This window comes from Callithrix jacchus, chromosome 17 (assembly GCF_049354715.1).
Source record: "Callithrix jacchus isolate 240 chromosome 17, calJac240_pri, whole genome shotgun sequence".
NCBI classification, from domain to species: domain Eukaryota; kingdom Metazoa; phylum Chordata; class Mammalia; order Primates; family Cebidae; genus Callithrix; species Callithrix jacchus.
This window is the reverse complement of record NC_133518.1, coordinates 80,384,549-80,402,704: the sequence shown is the minus strand read 5'-3', so window position 1 is coordinate 80,402,704 and position 18,156 is coordinate 80,384,549. Positions and strand designations below refer to the sequence as shown.

The 18,156-nt window shown below is 45.5% G+C and overlaps 1 protein-coding gene across 13 annotated transcripts in view; it reads right to left on the bottom strand.

Moving 5' to 3' along the window:
- Positions 1-4,087: 4,087 nt before the first annotated feature.
- NKTR (natural killer cell triggering receptor) overlaps positions 4,088-18,156 on the bottom strand; it is a 45,588-nt gene continuing 31,519 nt past the window's right edge. For 3 of the 13 annotated variants that reach the window (XM_017965981.4, XM_078354776.1, XM_008984097.5), the window contains 7 exons: positions 17,521-17,608; positions 16,822-16,967; positions 12,765-15,656; positions 9,659-9,754; positions 8,878-8,934; positions 8,273-8,377; positions 4,088-6,852 (listed from right to left, as the gene is read on the bottom strand). In XM_017965981.4, coding sequence (XP_017821470.3) covers positions 6,765-6,852; positions 8,273-8,377; positions 8,878-8,934; positions 9,659-9,754; positions 12,765-15,656; positions 16,822-16,967; positions 17,521-17,608 — 3,472 coding nt within the window. In that variant the 3' untranslated portion in view covers positions 4,088-6,764. The remainder of the gene's footprint in view (positions 6,853-8,272; positions 8,378-8,877; positions 8,935-9,658; positions 9,755-12,764; positions 15,657-16,821; positions 16,968-17,520; positions 17,609-18,156) is intronic. The other 10 variants (XM_078354777.1, XM_035278653.3, XM_078354779.1 and 7 more) reach the window with 8 other exon arrangements.

Genomic DNA, 18,156 nt, shown 5'->3' with positions numbered 1-18,156 from the left:
CAAAGCTTGACAGAGGGTGTGGCCAGTGTGACTGAGGCAGTGATGCCGGTCCTATGGGGTCCTGTTGGGGCCATGGCTGCAGGAGGGCCTGGAGGTTGGGTGAGAAGGGAGGGGACGGGTGGTGAGGAGTCACTCAGTCTCCCTGAGGGCCTCAGCTGCAGCTCATTGGCTGGGGAGTCCCAGCGCAGAGCCTGAGCTCCGTGAGCAGCTCTGTGAGCAGCTGTGGGCACCTGGTCACACTGGACCTGGCAGGAAGGAGTGGTTTGAAGAGCTGTCTGGTGGACCCAGAGGCCTGCTCAGAGCTGAGGCTTGAACTTGAACATTAACTAGAGCAATGAGGCAGTGGAAGGGCTTCCCAGGCAAAGACAGCCCTTGCCAAGGCCAGGAGGTGCGGTCGGTTTAGCACCTGCAGGGAACCGGAGGGGATTTGGTGAGTGGAGTCCAGATTCCTGTGGGACCAGAGCGTCTGTTTGGTGGGAGTGAACAGAGGCTGCATTTCCCTCTTGGTCCTGATGAGGGGCACGCAGCAGGAGCTTCACTTCAGGGGAGGTCAGGGCAGGCTTGCTGGAATGAGGGAGGGACGCAGTTACTGGGGAGGTGACCCCTAGGCCGCTGCGTGCCCCAGGGGCCAGTCAGAAGTCTGGAGACGGCTCACCAGCAAGGGCAGAGTCGAGTGATCCTTCACACATTTGGGATTAGGTCTTGGCAAGGTCAGCAAAGCCATGCCCCTGCCTCTAGAGGACAGCTCATGCGCTTTCTCTCAGTTGCCCTGAGTGTCTGCCCTCCATGCTGCGTGTTCCCCAGGCTTGGTTGGGGAAACCAGATTCAACCCGACTGAAGCTGGGAGGAGCAGCCCAGGCTGTGGGTGAGCACGTGTAGGGGAGCAAGGCTGGCTTGAGTCTGCCCAGAGGGCATGGAGCTGTGTGTAGTTGAGCCTGGGGAAGAGGGAGAGCAGAGTGGGCCATGCCAGACAACACAGGCCATGCAACTCAACTCGCACAGCATGGGGCTGGTGGGGTGCCAGGGAAGTTCAAAGCTCCCCACTAGGTGCTGACCCAAGGCCCTGCATCCTCCGGGTGTGGGCTGGGGTGGGGTAAGCGTGGAGGCTGCACCTGAATTCTGCCTCCACTGAGCCCAGCACTAATAGGTCACAGCTGCCCTGGGTTGGGGGCCTCATGCAAACTGGCAGGTTGCCTGGTTCCCTCTCACAGCATCGACATCATGGCTTTGCCATTTCAGGTCTCCCTCAAAGCTTCCCGGATCCTCTCCTGCCCTGTTGGTTCTGGGCACCTCGGCCTCTCACTAGTGACTGAGCCTGGCCCTACATGTGAACGCTCTGCACCCCTTCACTTCTCCTAGAGACACCCTCAGGGGCCACCACCTCTGAACCACTGGTACACGCTTGGTTTTCTAAACAGTTACTACAACACAGTTCTAGCAGGGAGGAATCCCTAGCATCCATTTTTCAGATAAGCTGAATTTTAGAGATCAAGCAAATTATCCTCTTCGGCTACCCAGCTGGGAAGTGGCGGAGTGGAACTCGAACCCAGGCAGTCTGGGTCTGGCCCAGAGTCCTTAAGGACTGTACCGTAGAATCGTTGCCCTTAGAAGTCCTCCTGTTTCGGCCGGGCGTGGTGGCTCAAGCCTGTAATCCCAGCACTTTGGGAGGCCGAGGCGGGTGGATCACAAGGTCAAGAGATCGAGACCATCCTGGTCAACATGGTAAAACCCCGTCTCTACTAAAAATACAAAAAAAATTAGCTGGGCATGGTGGCGTGTGCCTGTAATCCCAGCTACTCGGGAGGCTGAGGCAGGAGAATTGCCTGAACCCAGGAGGCGGAGGTTGCAGTGAGCTGAGATCGCGCCATTGCACTCCAGCCTGGGTAACAAGAGCGAAACTCCGTCTCAAAAAAAAAAAAAAAAGTCCTCCTGTTTCTTCAAAATAAAATCAAATTAGGCTGGAGGCATTGAGGTCAGTGGGGACTCTTCAGCCTTTCTCTGGGAACCTGGACTGATGAGAGATTTTAGTTGCTAGAGGTCCTAGGGAACCAGGGGCTGGGGCAGTGCCAGCCTAGACACCCAACCCGTGGGCCGGGTCCACTGGGAGGCAGACTTGTCTGCAGGCCGTGAAGAGGTGAGTTCCCTGGTTGGGTGTCATGTCTGGGTGCGCCAGTCATATGCACCCTCTTTCAGGGTTTAGGAGCCACAGGAGGCCCAGGAGCAGGGCTCAGGACGCGGAAAGCAGGTGTTTGTCCTGAAACCTCAGGTCACTCTTTTTGTTCTTAGGGTCTTGCTCTGTTGCCCAAGCTGGGCAGCTGCAGTCATGGCTGACTGCCATCTCCACCTCCTGGGCTCCAGCAACCCTCCCACCTCAGCCCTGAGTAGCTGGGACTCTAGCTGTGTGCCACCACGCCCAGCTACTTTTTTGTTGTTCTGCTCTGTTGTCCAGACTGGTCTTGAACTCTTGGCCTGAAAAAATCCTGCCTTGGCTTCCCAAAGCACTAGAAATACAGGTGGCCACTCCTTTTACCCTGATGTACTCACGGCTCTTGGCTGAAGAGATGCAACCCTCTCCAAGCTAGCCTGTGAAGCTAGGGAGCGGGAGCTTGATGGGCTGTAGTTAGTAAGTGGTAAGTCTGGGGTCTCCAAGAGGCAGCAGGCCCACCTGAGGTCTTCTGATTCGCAGTGAGGAGGGGGTCAGCAGCAAGGGAGCACTCCCTCTACCTTGTCCTGAAACTCCGAAAGAGAACAAGACCACTCAAGCCTCCTACCCCTGTGTGTATGTGGCCAGGGCGGGCTCTCCTTGCCCGCACTTACCCAGCACTGACAAGCTTCCCAGTCTGTCCTGAGGTGAACAGGTGTTCTTTCAGAGGACCCAGCTCCTCCTCTGACCACCCCCCCACCGGACTCCTGAGAGGCTTTTACAGCATCAAGGAACTTCTCCCTGTTCTCTTCCCAGCTCATTCCAAAATGGGCCTGCAGACTCTCACCTCACTGTGGGCAGCAGCAGTCAATTCTGTTCCCAAAACCAGTCCTCTGGAAATCTGAACCCAGTCCCTTCCACCTGGCGAGGCGTGGCTCCACATCCTCTCACCTGACCACACTGGTTTGCAATACTCCTTCAAGGCTCAGCATTTGCCTTGAGAAAGTGAGCAGAGCCCCTTGTTTTAAGTAGTGATGGGTCTTCACCATGTTGGACAGGCTGGTCTCAAACTCCCGACCTGAAGTGATCCACTTGCCTCGGCCTCCCAAAGCGCTGAGATTACAGGCGTGAGCCACCATGCCCGGCCACCTCCTGTCTCTTCTAAACAATGATACCCAGTTAGTATCCATAGTCTCTTGCAAGAGGGGCATTTTCCTTGAATTCTCTTCCTACCTATTTAATAACCAGCTAATTCAGAAGTCAAGACCAAAGTCCTTGGCACATCTCCCCCAGTACTGCCCAACTGATCAAGCTTACCACTAACAGGACTTGATCCTGCAGTTTCTTTACATTTAAAAGAATGCATCCAGATCTGACAAATTTCGGGAGTTGCCCAACTAAGGAGTGTTAACTCAGTTTAAAAAGTGAGATCTGCAAGTGAGAAGTTACCTACAATGAAGAGCTATGCTACTCACTAAGGAAATACACATTCCTTTCAGTTCGGAGACAAAAGTTAATTGTACTTCCCTTGCAAATTCTTATGTGTATGATAAAAATATCACTGAGTGTTTTCTCTGGGAGGCGTGGTATGTGCTGCCTGCTATGAGGGAGGGAAGGGTAGAGGCTGCAGGTGAATGGACTGTCTCCAGGCACCACTCACAGATGGGATGTGACACATCCCGCCCGCCCCCCCCCCCCAGCAGACACCTTTATGCAGGCCGCTTTAGCTGGATGACAACAGTGTAGAGGAAATCTGGAGTTTCCAGGGCAGGAAGACCAACACCATCAATGCCTACCTGTGTAGGCCAGCACCTCTGCCTGGCGTCCTCTCTGGCTCCACCCATCACTAATGCTCAGCTAGGAGAAGAAAAGGAGCTGTCAAGGGAGATGAGGTGTTTTCACCGGCCGGGCCGGCAGAGAGATGAAACAGGCACAGACTTGGACTTAGACTAAGTATATGTTTTAATTTCTACAAGGTCCCCTTCTCCAGTTTTAGGGAAGTTTAACTGAAGTGTATACAAATTAGACATTGCTAACATGTACAAAAGTGTTTTATAGAGTTTCTGAGCAATTCCAGCAATAAACAGGATGGTACAAAAACAGTCCAATAATGCATTTCCTAAGAAGCACAATACACAACATAATTCAATTTTATTAAAAAATAACCTCAAAATATACAACAACCCCCTTTCAGAAGAAGAGCTATTTTTGTAGTTCACTCTGTCAGTAAACATACAAGTTGAATGCGGCAGCAGAGCGCTGTCCTTTTCCATGGAGAAAAGAAATGAGGCTTCTAGGGACTATCTTTTCTGGATAAAATTCCACCCACCACTGAGACGGGCAGTTACTGCCTGTGGCAGGCAGAATTGGAAAGTGCCCCTCCCCGTTTCAGTGAGCTAATCTCTGGAACCCGTGAACACAATGAGATAGCAGTCCTATGTGCAATTATGTTCTATGCACAATCCACCTTAAAACGTATCTGTGGGCTTGAGCTAATCACATGCCCCTCAAACAGAGGGTGGGAGAGAGATAGGAAGCACGAGAAACAAGCAGGACACGAAGGCTGGTTGGAAGCTGGAGGGACCACACGAGGAGGAATGCAGGCAGCCTTGAGGAGGTGAGCGGGGCCCCGGCTGAGCCAGCCAGGAACTGGATTCTGCCAACAACCTAAATGGGCCTGGAAGCAGACTCTTCCCCAGAGCTGCCATGAAGGAACACTGTCCTGCCAACCCGAGACTTCAGCCCCCCGAGACCCTGAGCAGAGAATCAGCCACACTGCGCCAGACCCACAAGCTACAGAACTGCTGAATGGGTGGTGCTTTAAACTGCTAAATTTGGGGTGATGTGTCACGCAGCAACAGACAAGCCTAATTAGATCTGGCAGTTTCTGCTTGGGCTCTGAATGCATTTCTTCCTGCTGAGTAGCAGTAATACAGTCCTTTGCAGGCAACCTTTCATATAAATCACACTGTTCTGTATTCAGTATCTAGAACTGTTTGTTTGGCCTCAGTCCTGTTTTCTTACGCACTTCTGTCTACTGACCTGGCAAACAACTGACCACCTGACCCTGTTTTCACAACTTCTTTGGGTGATAATTTTAATACATCCAGGGCACCCTTCCTCCACCAAGAGTTGTCAGCTCCCTCCACCTGAGGGCTCTTTCCCACTTCCCAAGCACAGCAGACAAGGCCTGTGGTGGGGCGGCGCCAGTTTCTACATCAGGCATCCAATATGAATTTCTTCTGCATAAGTGGATTAAACTGGCACTAAGGGGATTAAGTACACTTGGGGAACAAATTCAAAGTAAAGTTTAAAAAAAAACCCACAGACTAGTTTTTACAGGTCAAATTATTTTTGGAGGAACCACCCAAAGCCATGAAAATACGTAATTGATGCCATCCCCTCTATCTCCCTTCCCCTCTCTTGCACCTGGGTCGGGTTAGGCAAGGCTTCGTGGAGTCAGCTGCAGGTCACAGTGGAAACAGGAAAAACAGCTGGTTATGACAGGTCAGCGGCTGTCGTAATGTCCTGTAGGTGCAGGACCTGAAAGCCCTGCAAAGGTCTCCCGGATGGTGGCGGGCAGATTTTGGTGTTACTTTTGAAGTCCGTTCTTCACTCTTCCAGAGGCACACACACGCAGTACACCTGAGTGGCCAACATCTCCTTTTGCCAATCCTGTCTGCTCTAGGGGACCCCAACCCCCATCTGTACTTGAGAGAAGCCCCCCAAATAGTCAAAGTGAAGACAGCTCAGAATAAACCATTTTTGGTGCCAGTGATTTTTTTTTGAATTTCATTTTTATCTTTTATGCTGTTCTAATATAAGAGTGATGCTTAAAGAGGCACCAAAAGTTACCAAGCACCAAAGCATGAAGTGGAATAGAATTGTTTTTATAACCTAGACTTCTGATCAGTATTGATTAAAAAGAACGCAGAACAGTAAGTCCTTAGAGACAGTGCAGCTATTTACAGTTAAGGCTGATTGATTCTTCTTAACCTTGCCCACAAGCCTGAAGTAATACAGGCTGTGTGGGATGTATGATGACCACTTTCCTCATCCTGCGAAATATCAAAGAAGTTAGGAATGAATTAAGAACCCCAGAGCCACTGCCTTCTCCTCCTGGCTACCCACAGTATCAATTCTGGGTGGTTTGTTTTTAGAGCACATACGTACAAGACTCGACGTAATCAGTATATAAATATTTGGCCGCCTTTAACAGTTCCCCTTCACAGTTCTATGCTTGGCAGCATATATGCTAAAACCGGAAAAACAGGCAAAAAGGATCTGTATTCTGAGGAATACGTGAGATAGAAATAGTCTTAAAATAATATTGTAAATTATACTTAGATAAATTTCACGATTTCTTGATTCAAGAAAATGAAGTTCATTTCCATAGCTGGCTACTGTAAAATGTGGCATAAAAATATTTTTAGGAGACCTGTCTGTATTTTAAATTCTTCTGCACACATGTAAATGAACGAGTAACAGTTAAGAAGTGTCTACTTTTGAAATTCATCTCTGATATTGAAATAGAACAACAGACTGTTTTTAAGTTTCTTAAGCTTTTAAGTTGCCAGATATTTACAAATAAGCTATAACCTGTATCCAAAACAAGGACCTTTCAACTGTATCTGCTGCTTTCACTGGGGCTCCGGTGATGGGAGTAACTTCGGTCAGTTTCACTGTCAGAGCCGTCAGATCTACAACTCCTGTAATAACAATACAAAACATACAAAACCTTGTAACTATAAAACCTGTCAATCCCTCTTATGGCTTTTTTGATATGAGTGGCTTGAAAGCACTATTGATGTTTTCAAGCCGCTCGTACTGACGCAGATCAGTAGGTACCGACTACGGCAACACGATGGACTTTTCAAAGATGTTTTAAATGACAAGTTGTAGTAATACCAAGATAAAATAAACACCACATCTTAGGAACTTTGTGTGAAATTCATTCATTCATACAAATGCTGGGACCACCAAAAAAAAAAAAAAAGAAACCAATGAGCAGAATAGTTTCCCATGTTACCTAAAATGAGTATCAATATTTGAATAGATTACCCTAGAGAGTAATGGGGAAAAGGTGCACAAATCGCTTCATTAAAGAAACGAAAACCTAACCAAAGAGGGGCGGGAGTGGCCCTGGGCATGAACACATTCAGTTATTCTGAAAAAACATTCACTGAGAGCCAGGAACTTTGCAAGATGCGGGGAAAACACACACACACACGAACGAATGAAACCAAGTACAGTTCTCTGGGGTTCAAGGATAGAATAAATATTGGGCAAGACAAATAATTTAGGGACAAGGAGAGCCGCAGGAGGAACAAAGCCTGTCTTGGAGGCACACGGGAGGGACCATATCCCAGGATTAGGCATCAGGGAGGGCTGTCCAGGGACAGTGGAGACCTGCAGGGTAGAGGAGAACTGGCCATTTCAAGAGGCAAAAGGGGAGATGGCGAAGAGGGTACGTGTGTCTCCAGGAAGAAGGAAAGGTCCTGGCACTTTTAAGGAGAGAAGCCAGAAAGAATCTGAGCTGCAGTTGATGCTGAGGAGGCTGGACCTGTTAAGAGGAAGTGTCCAGATCATACTGATATTTACAAGGATCACTGTAGTCATGTTGGATAGGAGAAGGCAAGATCAGAGGCCACCAGAAAGGGATAGTATAAAACAAACAATAAGACCTTTGTAGAAGCCAAAATACATTAAACATAGTATGCAATACATAAAAAAGGTATTTTACTCAATAACTGGCAATATATAAACCTCAATCCTGATGCTGAAGCAAATGATATTATGTTTTTTTTTTTAATTAAAAAATAATGAGCAAGTAGTTCTATGTAAGCAAGTGGCCACTGTGTGGGTGACCTTCTTTCCAAAAGAAAGGTGTGTCCAAGATATGTGGATACATAAAAGCCCTTCTTAGATTCAAACACGAACAATAACCAACAAATATTACCTGGCAACTCTTAATATAAAAGCCACCTGTAGTGGCTGCTTGCGGCTGCTCAGATTTAAGAGGAAGTACTTCTGTCTTGGAAGGTTACAGCACTTACTCTTCCACTGGCAACCACCGCCTCGCACATCAGGTGCCCACAGTGGCTGCAGTGCTCAGGGAGAGACACCCACCTGGACCGCCGATTGTAACTTCTGCCTCGGCGGTAACTGTCGCTTCTCTGGCTTCTACTTCGACTCCGACTCCTGCTATCGTAACTGTCGTAGGTGTAGGACCTGCTTTAACGCCAACGACACACACTGAATTTTCCCGCTCAAATACTCATATGTTCCTACTTCTTTTTAGGGTCTTAAGAATGTTCTAGCTTAGAACATGGGCACCAGGTGACAGCGAAGAACACAGTTCCAAAACAAGTACTAGAAACATTTAACAATCGCCCCAAATGAGACTCACCATCACTAAAGAGAAAAACATTAATTTCTTTTCTGCACTGAAAAATATCACACCATTAACAGTTAGTTTGAATCTGGTGGCTCTTTATAGGCAACTAGATTCAATAAACACCTGCCATTACAGTTGGGCGCTGTCATTTCCGACACTGGACACCAACGGGTCCACACATAAAACTTGTCAAAAAGGCCTTGTTTAGAAAGGTGTGGTTTCAGGAGACAAATACATGCATTCAGTTATTCAACAAAACACCACTTGGAATGGAGAGTTTATCAAACAAAACCTTTCAGCTCTGCCCCACTGCTGCTTTCCCAGTCTCTGTTCCTACCTGGACCGACTGTGGGGATCATATGAGCTGCTCCTGGATCTGCTCCTGCTGGACGTCCTAATATTAATCACATGAAGGACCATTGTCTTATCAATCAGGGCAGGACAAGCTATGCCACACATTTACATCTAGACATTTATTTGCCCATCAAGGTGAAAATACAGTGAAATCCCACAGCTGTATTTTTGTTTTGTTTTCACATCAAAAGTATACTGGATTTTTAAAGAAGCCTATTGGATTTCATAAGATGCAGTTTTTCTCTGAGATGCATATCACATCACTAGGGAGGCTGAAACCGGGTGCAGTAAGCGGAGAGGTCTGCACAGGTAGGACTTTTGTAAGTAAAGTGACGCGGCAGCAGCAGAAAACACCCCAGAGGCAAAGAGGGAAAGAAGCTAGAACTGGAAGTCTGGGGCCACCCTTCCCCCAGTACATGTACTTCTTCCTCTCGGTCCCCTCTCTGCAATCTTCCTATCCTAATCTCTAACCATGTCAAGAGGTGAATGCAGATGTAAACTTAGGTTAGGGAAGATCTACGTGGGGAGGCAGAGGCAGGAATCAGGGCTTCCTAAATATTTCTGCTGCTTCTCTTGCCTCACTCTGATAAGATCACAACAGAGGAATAGTCAAGAATTCCACAGCTCTTTCACAGGAAGAAAATAGGCCAGTGATATATTCAGTAATGACATGATTCTTCTCAACAACCACCCGCCTCTGCCTATGTAGCCTTAAAAAGTGGACACGATGGAGACCACACTGCAGGATGAGATCACAAGCTCACCTGTGACTTTTGTAACTGCGGTAGGAACTGCTCCGGCTTCTGGTCCGGCCTCTGCTGTACCAGCCTCTGCTCCGACTTCTAGAGTAGCTTCTTGATCTACAATCAGAGCAATGAAAAAACATGTTGTTATGTTAACTCACCATGGTATTACAATTAATTACTGGTAGGGCAAGAAGGGGAAAACACAACAAGAAGAAAGGCCTCTCACAAACCGTTCACAGTGGATGACAGTGACAGCTAATGAGGCAATCTCAAAACAACAATGATTAAAACCAAACAGAATAAAATGAAGGAAAACAAGAAAAGGCTGGCACAAGTATGTTCATAGGAGCCTGATTTATAACACCAGTAACACTGAGAAGAAAATAAGCCAAATCTCCATTAATGGTAGAATGGGTTAAAAAAATTCAGGTAGAGACAAAGAATGAAATATTCTGAAGTAAGAAAATGAATGAACTATAGCTACATGTAATCAGCAAGGATATATCTCTAGAACACAAGGTTGAATGAAAAAGACAAATGTACAACATCTACATATATAAAAGGATTTTATTTATAAAAGGTGCAAACATAACATTGTATAAAGATAGAAACTATAAAGAAAGACAATATTATAACCAGAGTTTAGAGTAACGGTTAACTTTGGGACAGGAGCTCTGGTGCTGTCTAGGATGGCTCTGGTGCATCAAAGCTCTATTCTCTAAGCTAGATGGCAGGTAGGTGAATATGTGTCATATGGCTTTTTATCCTTCAATCATTTTTTTTAATACTCTTTACATCTCTTTAATACCCAGTAAAACAAGCAGAAGCAATTCTGCCCCTCCGCATTCACTTGGCTCCCCGCTTTTCCCCTACTGTAAGCCTGTCATTCAAGAACAGAACAATGCCTCTGTGTCTAGGTGACGTTATGCAATATCACCATGGGTTTTATTCAGTATGCAGTTATGTTTTGGAAGACATGACCTGCTTCCAGTTTATCTGCAAGAAAATGAATACATCATGTTCTTTTTTTTTTTTTCAGACGGGAGTCTTACTCTGTCGCCAGGCTGGAGTGCAGTGACGCAATCTCGGCTCACTGCAACCTCCGCCTGGGTTCAAGCGATTCTTCCGCCTCAGCCTCCCGAGTAGCTGGGACCACAGGCGTGTGCCACCACGCCCGGCTAATTTTTGCATTTTTAGCCAAGGCGGGCGGATCACCATGGCCAGGATGGTCTCGATCTCTTGACCTCGTGATCCGCCCGCCTTGGCCTCCCAAAGTACATCATGTTCTAATAAGATTGTAGTCATTTATTCAACCAAAAATTATAAAGCAACACCCTGTGAGGTGACTGAACGATGAGTAAGACATAGCTCCTGACTTCACAGAGTTCATACCCTAGTGGGGAAGTCAGGCCAGGCAGGTATCCAAAACAGGGAGGCAGGGCAGCACCCAGGCCTCTCCACCTCAGTCCACTACCTGTTAGCTGCACAGCCTAGAACAAGTCCCTGAGCCTTTCTATGCTTTGCTGTCTTCTTTACAAAATGATATGCTGCCAACTCCAAGGCCGAGGTGGGAAGGTAAATGAGGAGAGCGGCCAGCATCACCAACAGCTCAGAGCTGTCTCTGTGTAAATGGTAAGGCAGACCCCTAAGCAGACAGGAAGCTGGCGTCACTGAACAGGCAACTGCATCTAGCAGAGAACTAAGAGAGAAAAGGCCACGAGGAGGCAGAGAAGCCTCCATCAGCAGGATGAACCGGCTGAGTGGGAGAAGGAGAGCTAGCAGAGGGCTCCAAAAATGAGGCTGAAAACATGCCATGGCACTGGCCATCAGAACACCTGAAACCTTCACCAGTAAACTAAGAGACGCGGGCAGGGGAAGGCATGGAAGACAGCAGGCGCGCAACCCAGGGCAAAAGGGCGTGAGCACAGGAGCCTGTGGCGGCTCCGTGTTTAGGAAGAAGTCTGGGCAGGCGAGGGAAGAAAGACTGATGAATAACCAGAAAGAAAAAAAGTCACAGATTCGTACACTATTTTCAGTTCACATGATGAACATCAAGCACAATATCATAAGGGCTATCAGTAATCAAGAGACAGGTAAAACCATAAAATATTTACAAGGAAAAGAAAACAATGCAACACGACTGCTTATTAACTTCTTACCATCACAGTATTTTTCCGTTTTTAATTCTCATCTGTGTTGTCCACTCTATGCTGACAACAAATGTTATGACGTAATTTATAACAATGACAAAAACCTTTTCATGAAGGTACAGAGTGACAAAGATGAGATAAAGTTGGTTTAAATTCTTTTGCTGCCTTTCAAACAACAATTAAAAATCTAAAGATGGCCGGGCGCGGTGGCTCACGCCTGTAATCCCAGCACTTTGGGAGGCCGAGGCGGGTGGATCACGAGGTCAAGAGATCAAGACCATCCTGGTCAACATGGTGAAACCCCATCTCTACTAAAAATACAAAAATTAGCTGCTCATGGTGGCGCGTGCCTGTAATCCCAGCTGCTCAGGAGGCTGAGGCAGGAGAATTGCCTGAACCCAGGAGGCGGAGGTTGCGGTGAGCCGAGACCGCGCCATTGCACTCCAGCCTGGGTAACAAGAGCAAAACTCCGTCTCAAAAAAATAAAATAAATAAAAATCTAAAGATGATCGTTTTTATCATTTTTACCCCTACCCCACCCCTATCTAAACTAAGATGCATGTCTTGGGCAGGTAGCCGCCTCTCCGGCCCTCGCCTTCCACATATCTAAATTGAAAGGTTAGGGTAATGATCTGCAAACTGTGTACATTCTGTCCATTTAGGATTCCATTCCTAGGCACTGCACACTGGTAAGAGCAGCCTCACATCTTTAAAGATGGAGAACTTACAACCCATCACGAGAACTCATTTCCACTGACAGAGAGCTTTAAATTGACAGTAACAGTTTTGTAAACTGAGCCCAAATTTCTCCTCCTGAAATTCCCTCTCCCTATGTCCTCAATTCTGAATCACATAAGACTTCTTATTCCTTTCAAGATATTTGGAAACAGTGTTTCTGTCCCTAATTCTGATATTCTTCCAAGCTAAACAATAACAGACCCTCTTTGGGAGGAAAAAAAGAGAATACTGCTCACCGATAAGAAGACGTGGAACTTCTCGACCGACTTCTTGAGTGACTATAGGAGGCAGACCTTGCTCTGTGCCTTGATTTGGTTTCGGATTTGCTTCGAGATCTACTCGGACTCCTGGACTGGCTCTCACCGTCCCGACTAGGCGTCTGCTCATCACTTGAGCTTTCCTGATTTCTTGGTCTACGGTTTAAGCGCGCGGTCTTTCTTACTTCATCAAAGAGAGACCCAGGCCGGACTTTATTTTTGCTTTTAATTTCTATTCTCAAGCCTTGTGGTTTCACTTCGGCCACAGTGGTCAACGCCTTAACTCCCACAGCACCAGATGTGGCAGCCGTGGGTGCTGCCAGGTTCCCCACACCTTGCAGGGGCTTCCATTTCTTATCAATGAGGTTGACCTGGCTCTTGTCAGCCACCTCCTTCTTCCCAGAACTTTCTCCAGCACTAGCCAAGCTAGCAGAGCCACTGTCCTGTTTCCCCACTTCACCCAACGCTTTACTTTCAGACATGCTGCTTTCCTGTTCCTGTTTTACTACCACTGCTTCAGAATGTTCTGCTGCCATATCCTGCTTCAGAACGACGTTTGTATCTGGGGTAGCAAGGTGTGCATTTCCCAGAGGGGAAGCCTCCTCTACCTTTGCTGGGGAACTCCTGTCAGGGGTACAGATCTCCATGTTGTCATCTGTTTGAAGCACATCTTCCCCTCCACTGGGAACACGTTCTTCAACATGCCGAATGCTTTGCGAACAGGCCACATTTTCCTCAGTATTTAAAGCTGTGGGAGAAAGGCTGAGTTTATTATCATCTTTAGTAAACTGATCAAAACCTGATGAAACAGTCACTGTATCATGTTTACCTGAAAGGCTGCCCTCTTCACATGATTTCTCTGTTTCTGGAATATTATCTTTCACGGTTTCACTGTTTTCAGAAACCTTTTTCTCTTCTGACTCCTGAGCAACCTGCTTGTCATCAATCTCCTCCTCCTCCTCTTCACCAAATTCTAGTGGAGGCTGCCAGTGAAACGCTTGCTTTCGCTTTGGAGCCTTGTGCTTCTTGTCTTTCTTCCCTTTCAATTTCTCTTTCACTTTTTTGGTGTGTTCTCTTTTAAGATTTTCCTTTGACCCATGTTTGTGCTTCTGTGGCTTTCCTCTATTGTTTTCAGAATTGGAACAAGAGCCCTCGGAATTGGAGGTTGATGTGCGCCGTTTGCTTGATTTCCAAGCGCCCTTGTCACCAGGCAGTGAAGAATGTGCGGACGCCTTTGTTGTGGGTTTGACTTTGATGTGAATTTCACTGCCCTCTGATTCGGAATCGGATGTGGCCTCACCTTCCTCCTTGTCAGACGATAGCTGCGAGTCATTTCTACTGTTTTTAGCTACATCTCGTTCTGAATTTGACTCAGAGTCCCATTTACTCCCAGCATAATTCTTCTTTCTGGGCTTACTGCCATTTCTAAAGCGATCAGAAAGAGTCTCTTTCAAAGTTCTTTTCTTTGAATGAGGGCATTCCCGTTCAGGCCTGGATTTCTCTTCACCTCTGTTTTTTTCTTGTTTAATATGTGTTCTTCCCATTTGGCCCTGCTTCTCTCTTTCCTGGGCTGGCTGTGTAGCCCGAACACTTGACTGCTCACTGTCTGAAGAATAATCCAAAGATGATCTGCTCTCGCTATACCTTCTCTGACATGAAGACCTGTCTCCACCTTTCACGTATTTACTGTGAACTGTCTTTTCAGAGCTGCTGCTGTGCCTTTTATGGGAAACGCTGTTTTTTTTCCTACTGGATCTAAGTTTCCTCTTAGCTCGTCTTCCATCATCACTGCTAACTGAAGTATATGAAGATGATCTACTACACTGTGAATGATCACTGTATTTATTTCGGGAATGAGATCTAGATGATGGAGACCTAGACCTTAAATGTGAACTAGCTAGACTACGTGATCTTGTATATGATCTGGAATAAGATCTACTCCTAGAAGATCTGCTCCTTGACCTTGGTGAGCTTTCTGAACTTCTATCACTGTATTTTGAATAAGTGCTCTGATCACTTTCTGAATTCTTTTCTCTTTTACGGTAGGATGATGAGCTACCAGTCTCTTTAATATTTGCTAAACTGTAAGTGCTTTGGATGGGCAGCAAGTGGGTTGTTTTAGCTTTCATTTCCTGAATTCGCTCATAAGAGGGCTTCCAAGGTTTCTGTCCAGGCTTCCATCTTGAAGGGGGGGGACTGTCACTCAGTGGTATTACAGGAATATTTTCTGCTACAACGGGTTGTACTACTACATTCTCATTTTGGGCCATGGTTGCTCTTAAAGGTTCTGTTTTAATTGGTTTATTTTCGCTTAACTGAGAAGCTGTTCTTCTTGGTGATTTTGATGCTCTCTTTTGGTGCTCAGACTTGGAACTAGATCTGGACTTCGATCTACTTCGAGAATGTGAGGACTTTGATGCCGTCTTTGATCTTGAGCTTCCTCTAGAATACGACCGTGAGTGAGATTTCGATCTGTATGAGTCTCTGCTGGAATGGGTTAAAGAGCTCTGAACATCCTTATCAGATTTAGACCAGTCTCTCTTTGATGAGTGATGAGACGATATTGAGGAAGAACGAGAACTCCTTTCTCTATCACAAGAGGATTTCATTCTCCGAGTGGAAGATTTTGAGGATTCTATGTCAGACGGCATAAGAATCCTTCTCTTCCTAGTTTGTTTGTGTCTTCTGCAATGTTTTTGCTTTTTCCCTTTCTTTTTATGCTTAACTTTTTTCTCTTTTCTGCGTTTCCTATGGTGGCCATCAGAGTGTCTTGCTGTACTAAGGTCTGAATAATATCCATTATAGGACCATGACCTTGATCTCTGGGACAAGCTTCTTTCATCCCATCGGCTTGAACAGGGGTCACTTAACCTACAGAAAGGACATAATATTCATGCAGTGATTTATAAGCATGTTTTCTATGCCTTAAAATACAGCTTTGTTAAGCACACACAGGAAGCATGAATCAAAGAGTTAAAGGCCTGGTCTTGTTATACTTTCAGAGACACACTGAGAACTACTAACGGATTCACTTACGAAAGGATTTTTTTTTTTAAGCTAAGCAAAGAATCTTACATTTGTTGGGAAAACGTTTTTGAAAATCAAGTAATCACAAGAACATTACTGAATAACTCAATCGCAAGAGTTCCTGGCTGTTACCTGCTAACAACCCTCTGCCTCTAGGAACAATTTTTGAGGGCATGTCAAAACAAGGTCCCAAACAATTTTGTTGATATTTTAAAGATGCAGGACAGCTGCTTGAAACCAGCATGAATCTTGTTTTTTCTCCACCTCACAGAAGTAATCCAGATTTCCCCTAAGACTGTAAACTACTTAAAACAGAAACTGAGGAAAAAGTACACAAAAACAGATACAGGCTTTACAGTCTCAGTGGTAACAGCAAGGCTCAGTCCTTGGTACCACTGTGTCTGAGCCACTTTTACACAGCAGATGCATTCCTTTTCCTCCTTTTCCCAGTTCCAAACCACTCTGCAGGATGTCCACAGAGAGCGAGAGAGAGAGAATTCTACCATGAAGAATTAAACAGGGTTCCATCAGTACATTTTTCACTAGCTATTCTGGGGTCTGTCCCCTTCCTAAAATAAATATTCCCCTGTGGGACATAACTGAAGGTAAGAGATACGTATACTGCTAAAGAAGCAACAGTCCCTGAGATCAAAAGTCAATGTGCACACTGAGTGCAGGTGTTCCTATCTACAAATGAACTCATCAGTGACCTGGCTGGCTAGAAGAGAATCTGCTACATAATTTCTAAGTCCTAGTCATTTCTAAAATTGACTAAGAGGTCATTAAAAGCTACAGGCTTATAGTTTTTGTTAAGGAAAACAGGATTTTGACTTAAAAGCCCAACTAGTTAAGAGTACCACTTTCACCAAGAAGTCCCAAATGTATTTCCTTTGGTCAGAGTCTAATTTTGACTGTGAATCTTTAATGAAATGTCCAGAATTTTATCTAATCCCTTTTAACACTTAAAATACAACAGACCCAGGACTGCGCTTATACTCCAAGTTCTTACTTATCTCCTTTGCTCCATTTTTCCCCACTAGGTGGTCTGTATGCTCGCAATCTCTGCATCTCCTCCTTCCAGTGAGGAGGTGTTTCACTGCTGTCATCATCATCTGACTCAGAACAGGATCTGGATCTTGGAGGTGTGTGATAACGCTTTCAAAACAGAGAGAATACTATTTTTAAAAATGCATCTCGACAGTCTGCTATAGGACAGAGTCAAGTAAAAGACCCAATCTCAGATCATCTAATCAAAGGCAATGATTTAGGTTACCAAAAGGTTGGACTAAAGTTATTTCTTTTTCTTTTTTTTCTTTTTAACTTTTATTTTAGGTTCGGTTGAAGTTATTTCAAACAAGGCATTAAAAAAAGATGGGCAAGGCTGAGATTCACCTGTAATGCACATAAACTTTTCCTCGTCAAAGTCTTAATGAATACATTCATTAGCCTAGATTATTCAACATGCCAGATTTCTCAGCATACTCACTGATGGTTTTACATGTCCCTCTTTTCACACTCAATTAAACCCATTCAAACACATTAGTATACTTTGATCTCACAGCAATACCTTCCCATAGCTATGGAAAATAAAATTAGTTCCTTGAATAGATTTTGTATTATATCTAAATTAAAGCTAGGATTTTGATGATAGGGAAACATTTTTTCCTATTTAGATACGTAATTTCAAAAAAAGTCTTATTACACATACAATTGTGCCCCGTCCTTTAATCTTCCGTCCAGACTTTGATACAGATGGTTTCTGATCACTTACAATGGGTGCAACATCAGGAATCTTCCTAGGAAAAGAAGATGGTGATGAAAATTAAAAATAAGCAAAGGGGAAGCATTTTTCTCAATGTTTAAATACAGAATTTATGTCCCTATAATACTAAAACACTTCATTTATCCAACACTTGTAGAATGAGACATTCCACATAACCTTATTTTGTAAGCAAACCATTTAAATGACAAACTTAAAGAAAAGAAAAACAAAATCAATTGGGTAAAAATACATGTTACTGACACTAGTAGCTCTCCTTTTAAGCACAGTACTATCTTACTTTTTTTTTCTTTTGAGGCAGAGCCTTGCTCTGTGGCCAGGTTGGAGGGCAGTGGTGCAATCTCTGCTCACTGCAACCTCCGACTTCCTGGTTTGAGCGATTCTCCTGCCTCAGCCTCCTGAGTAGCTGGGATTACAGGCACGTGCCACCACGCCCAGCTAATTTTTGTATTTTTAGTAGAGATGGGGTTTTACCATGTTGGCCACGATGGTCTCAATCTCCTGACCTCGTGATCCGCCCTTGTAGGCCTCCCAAAGTGCTGGGATTACAGGCATGAGCCACAG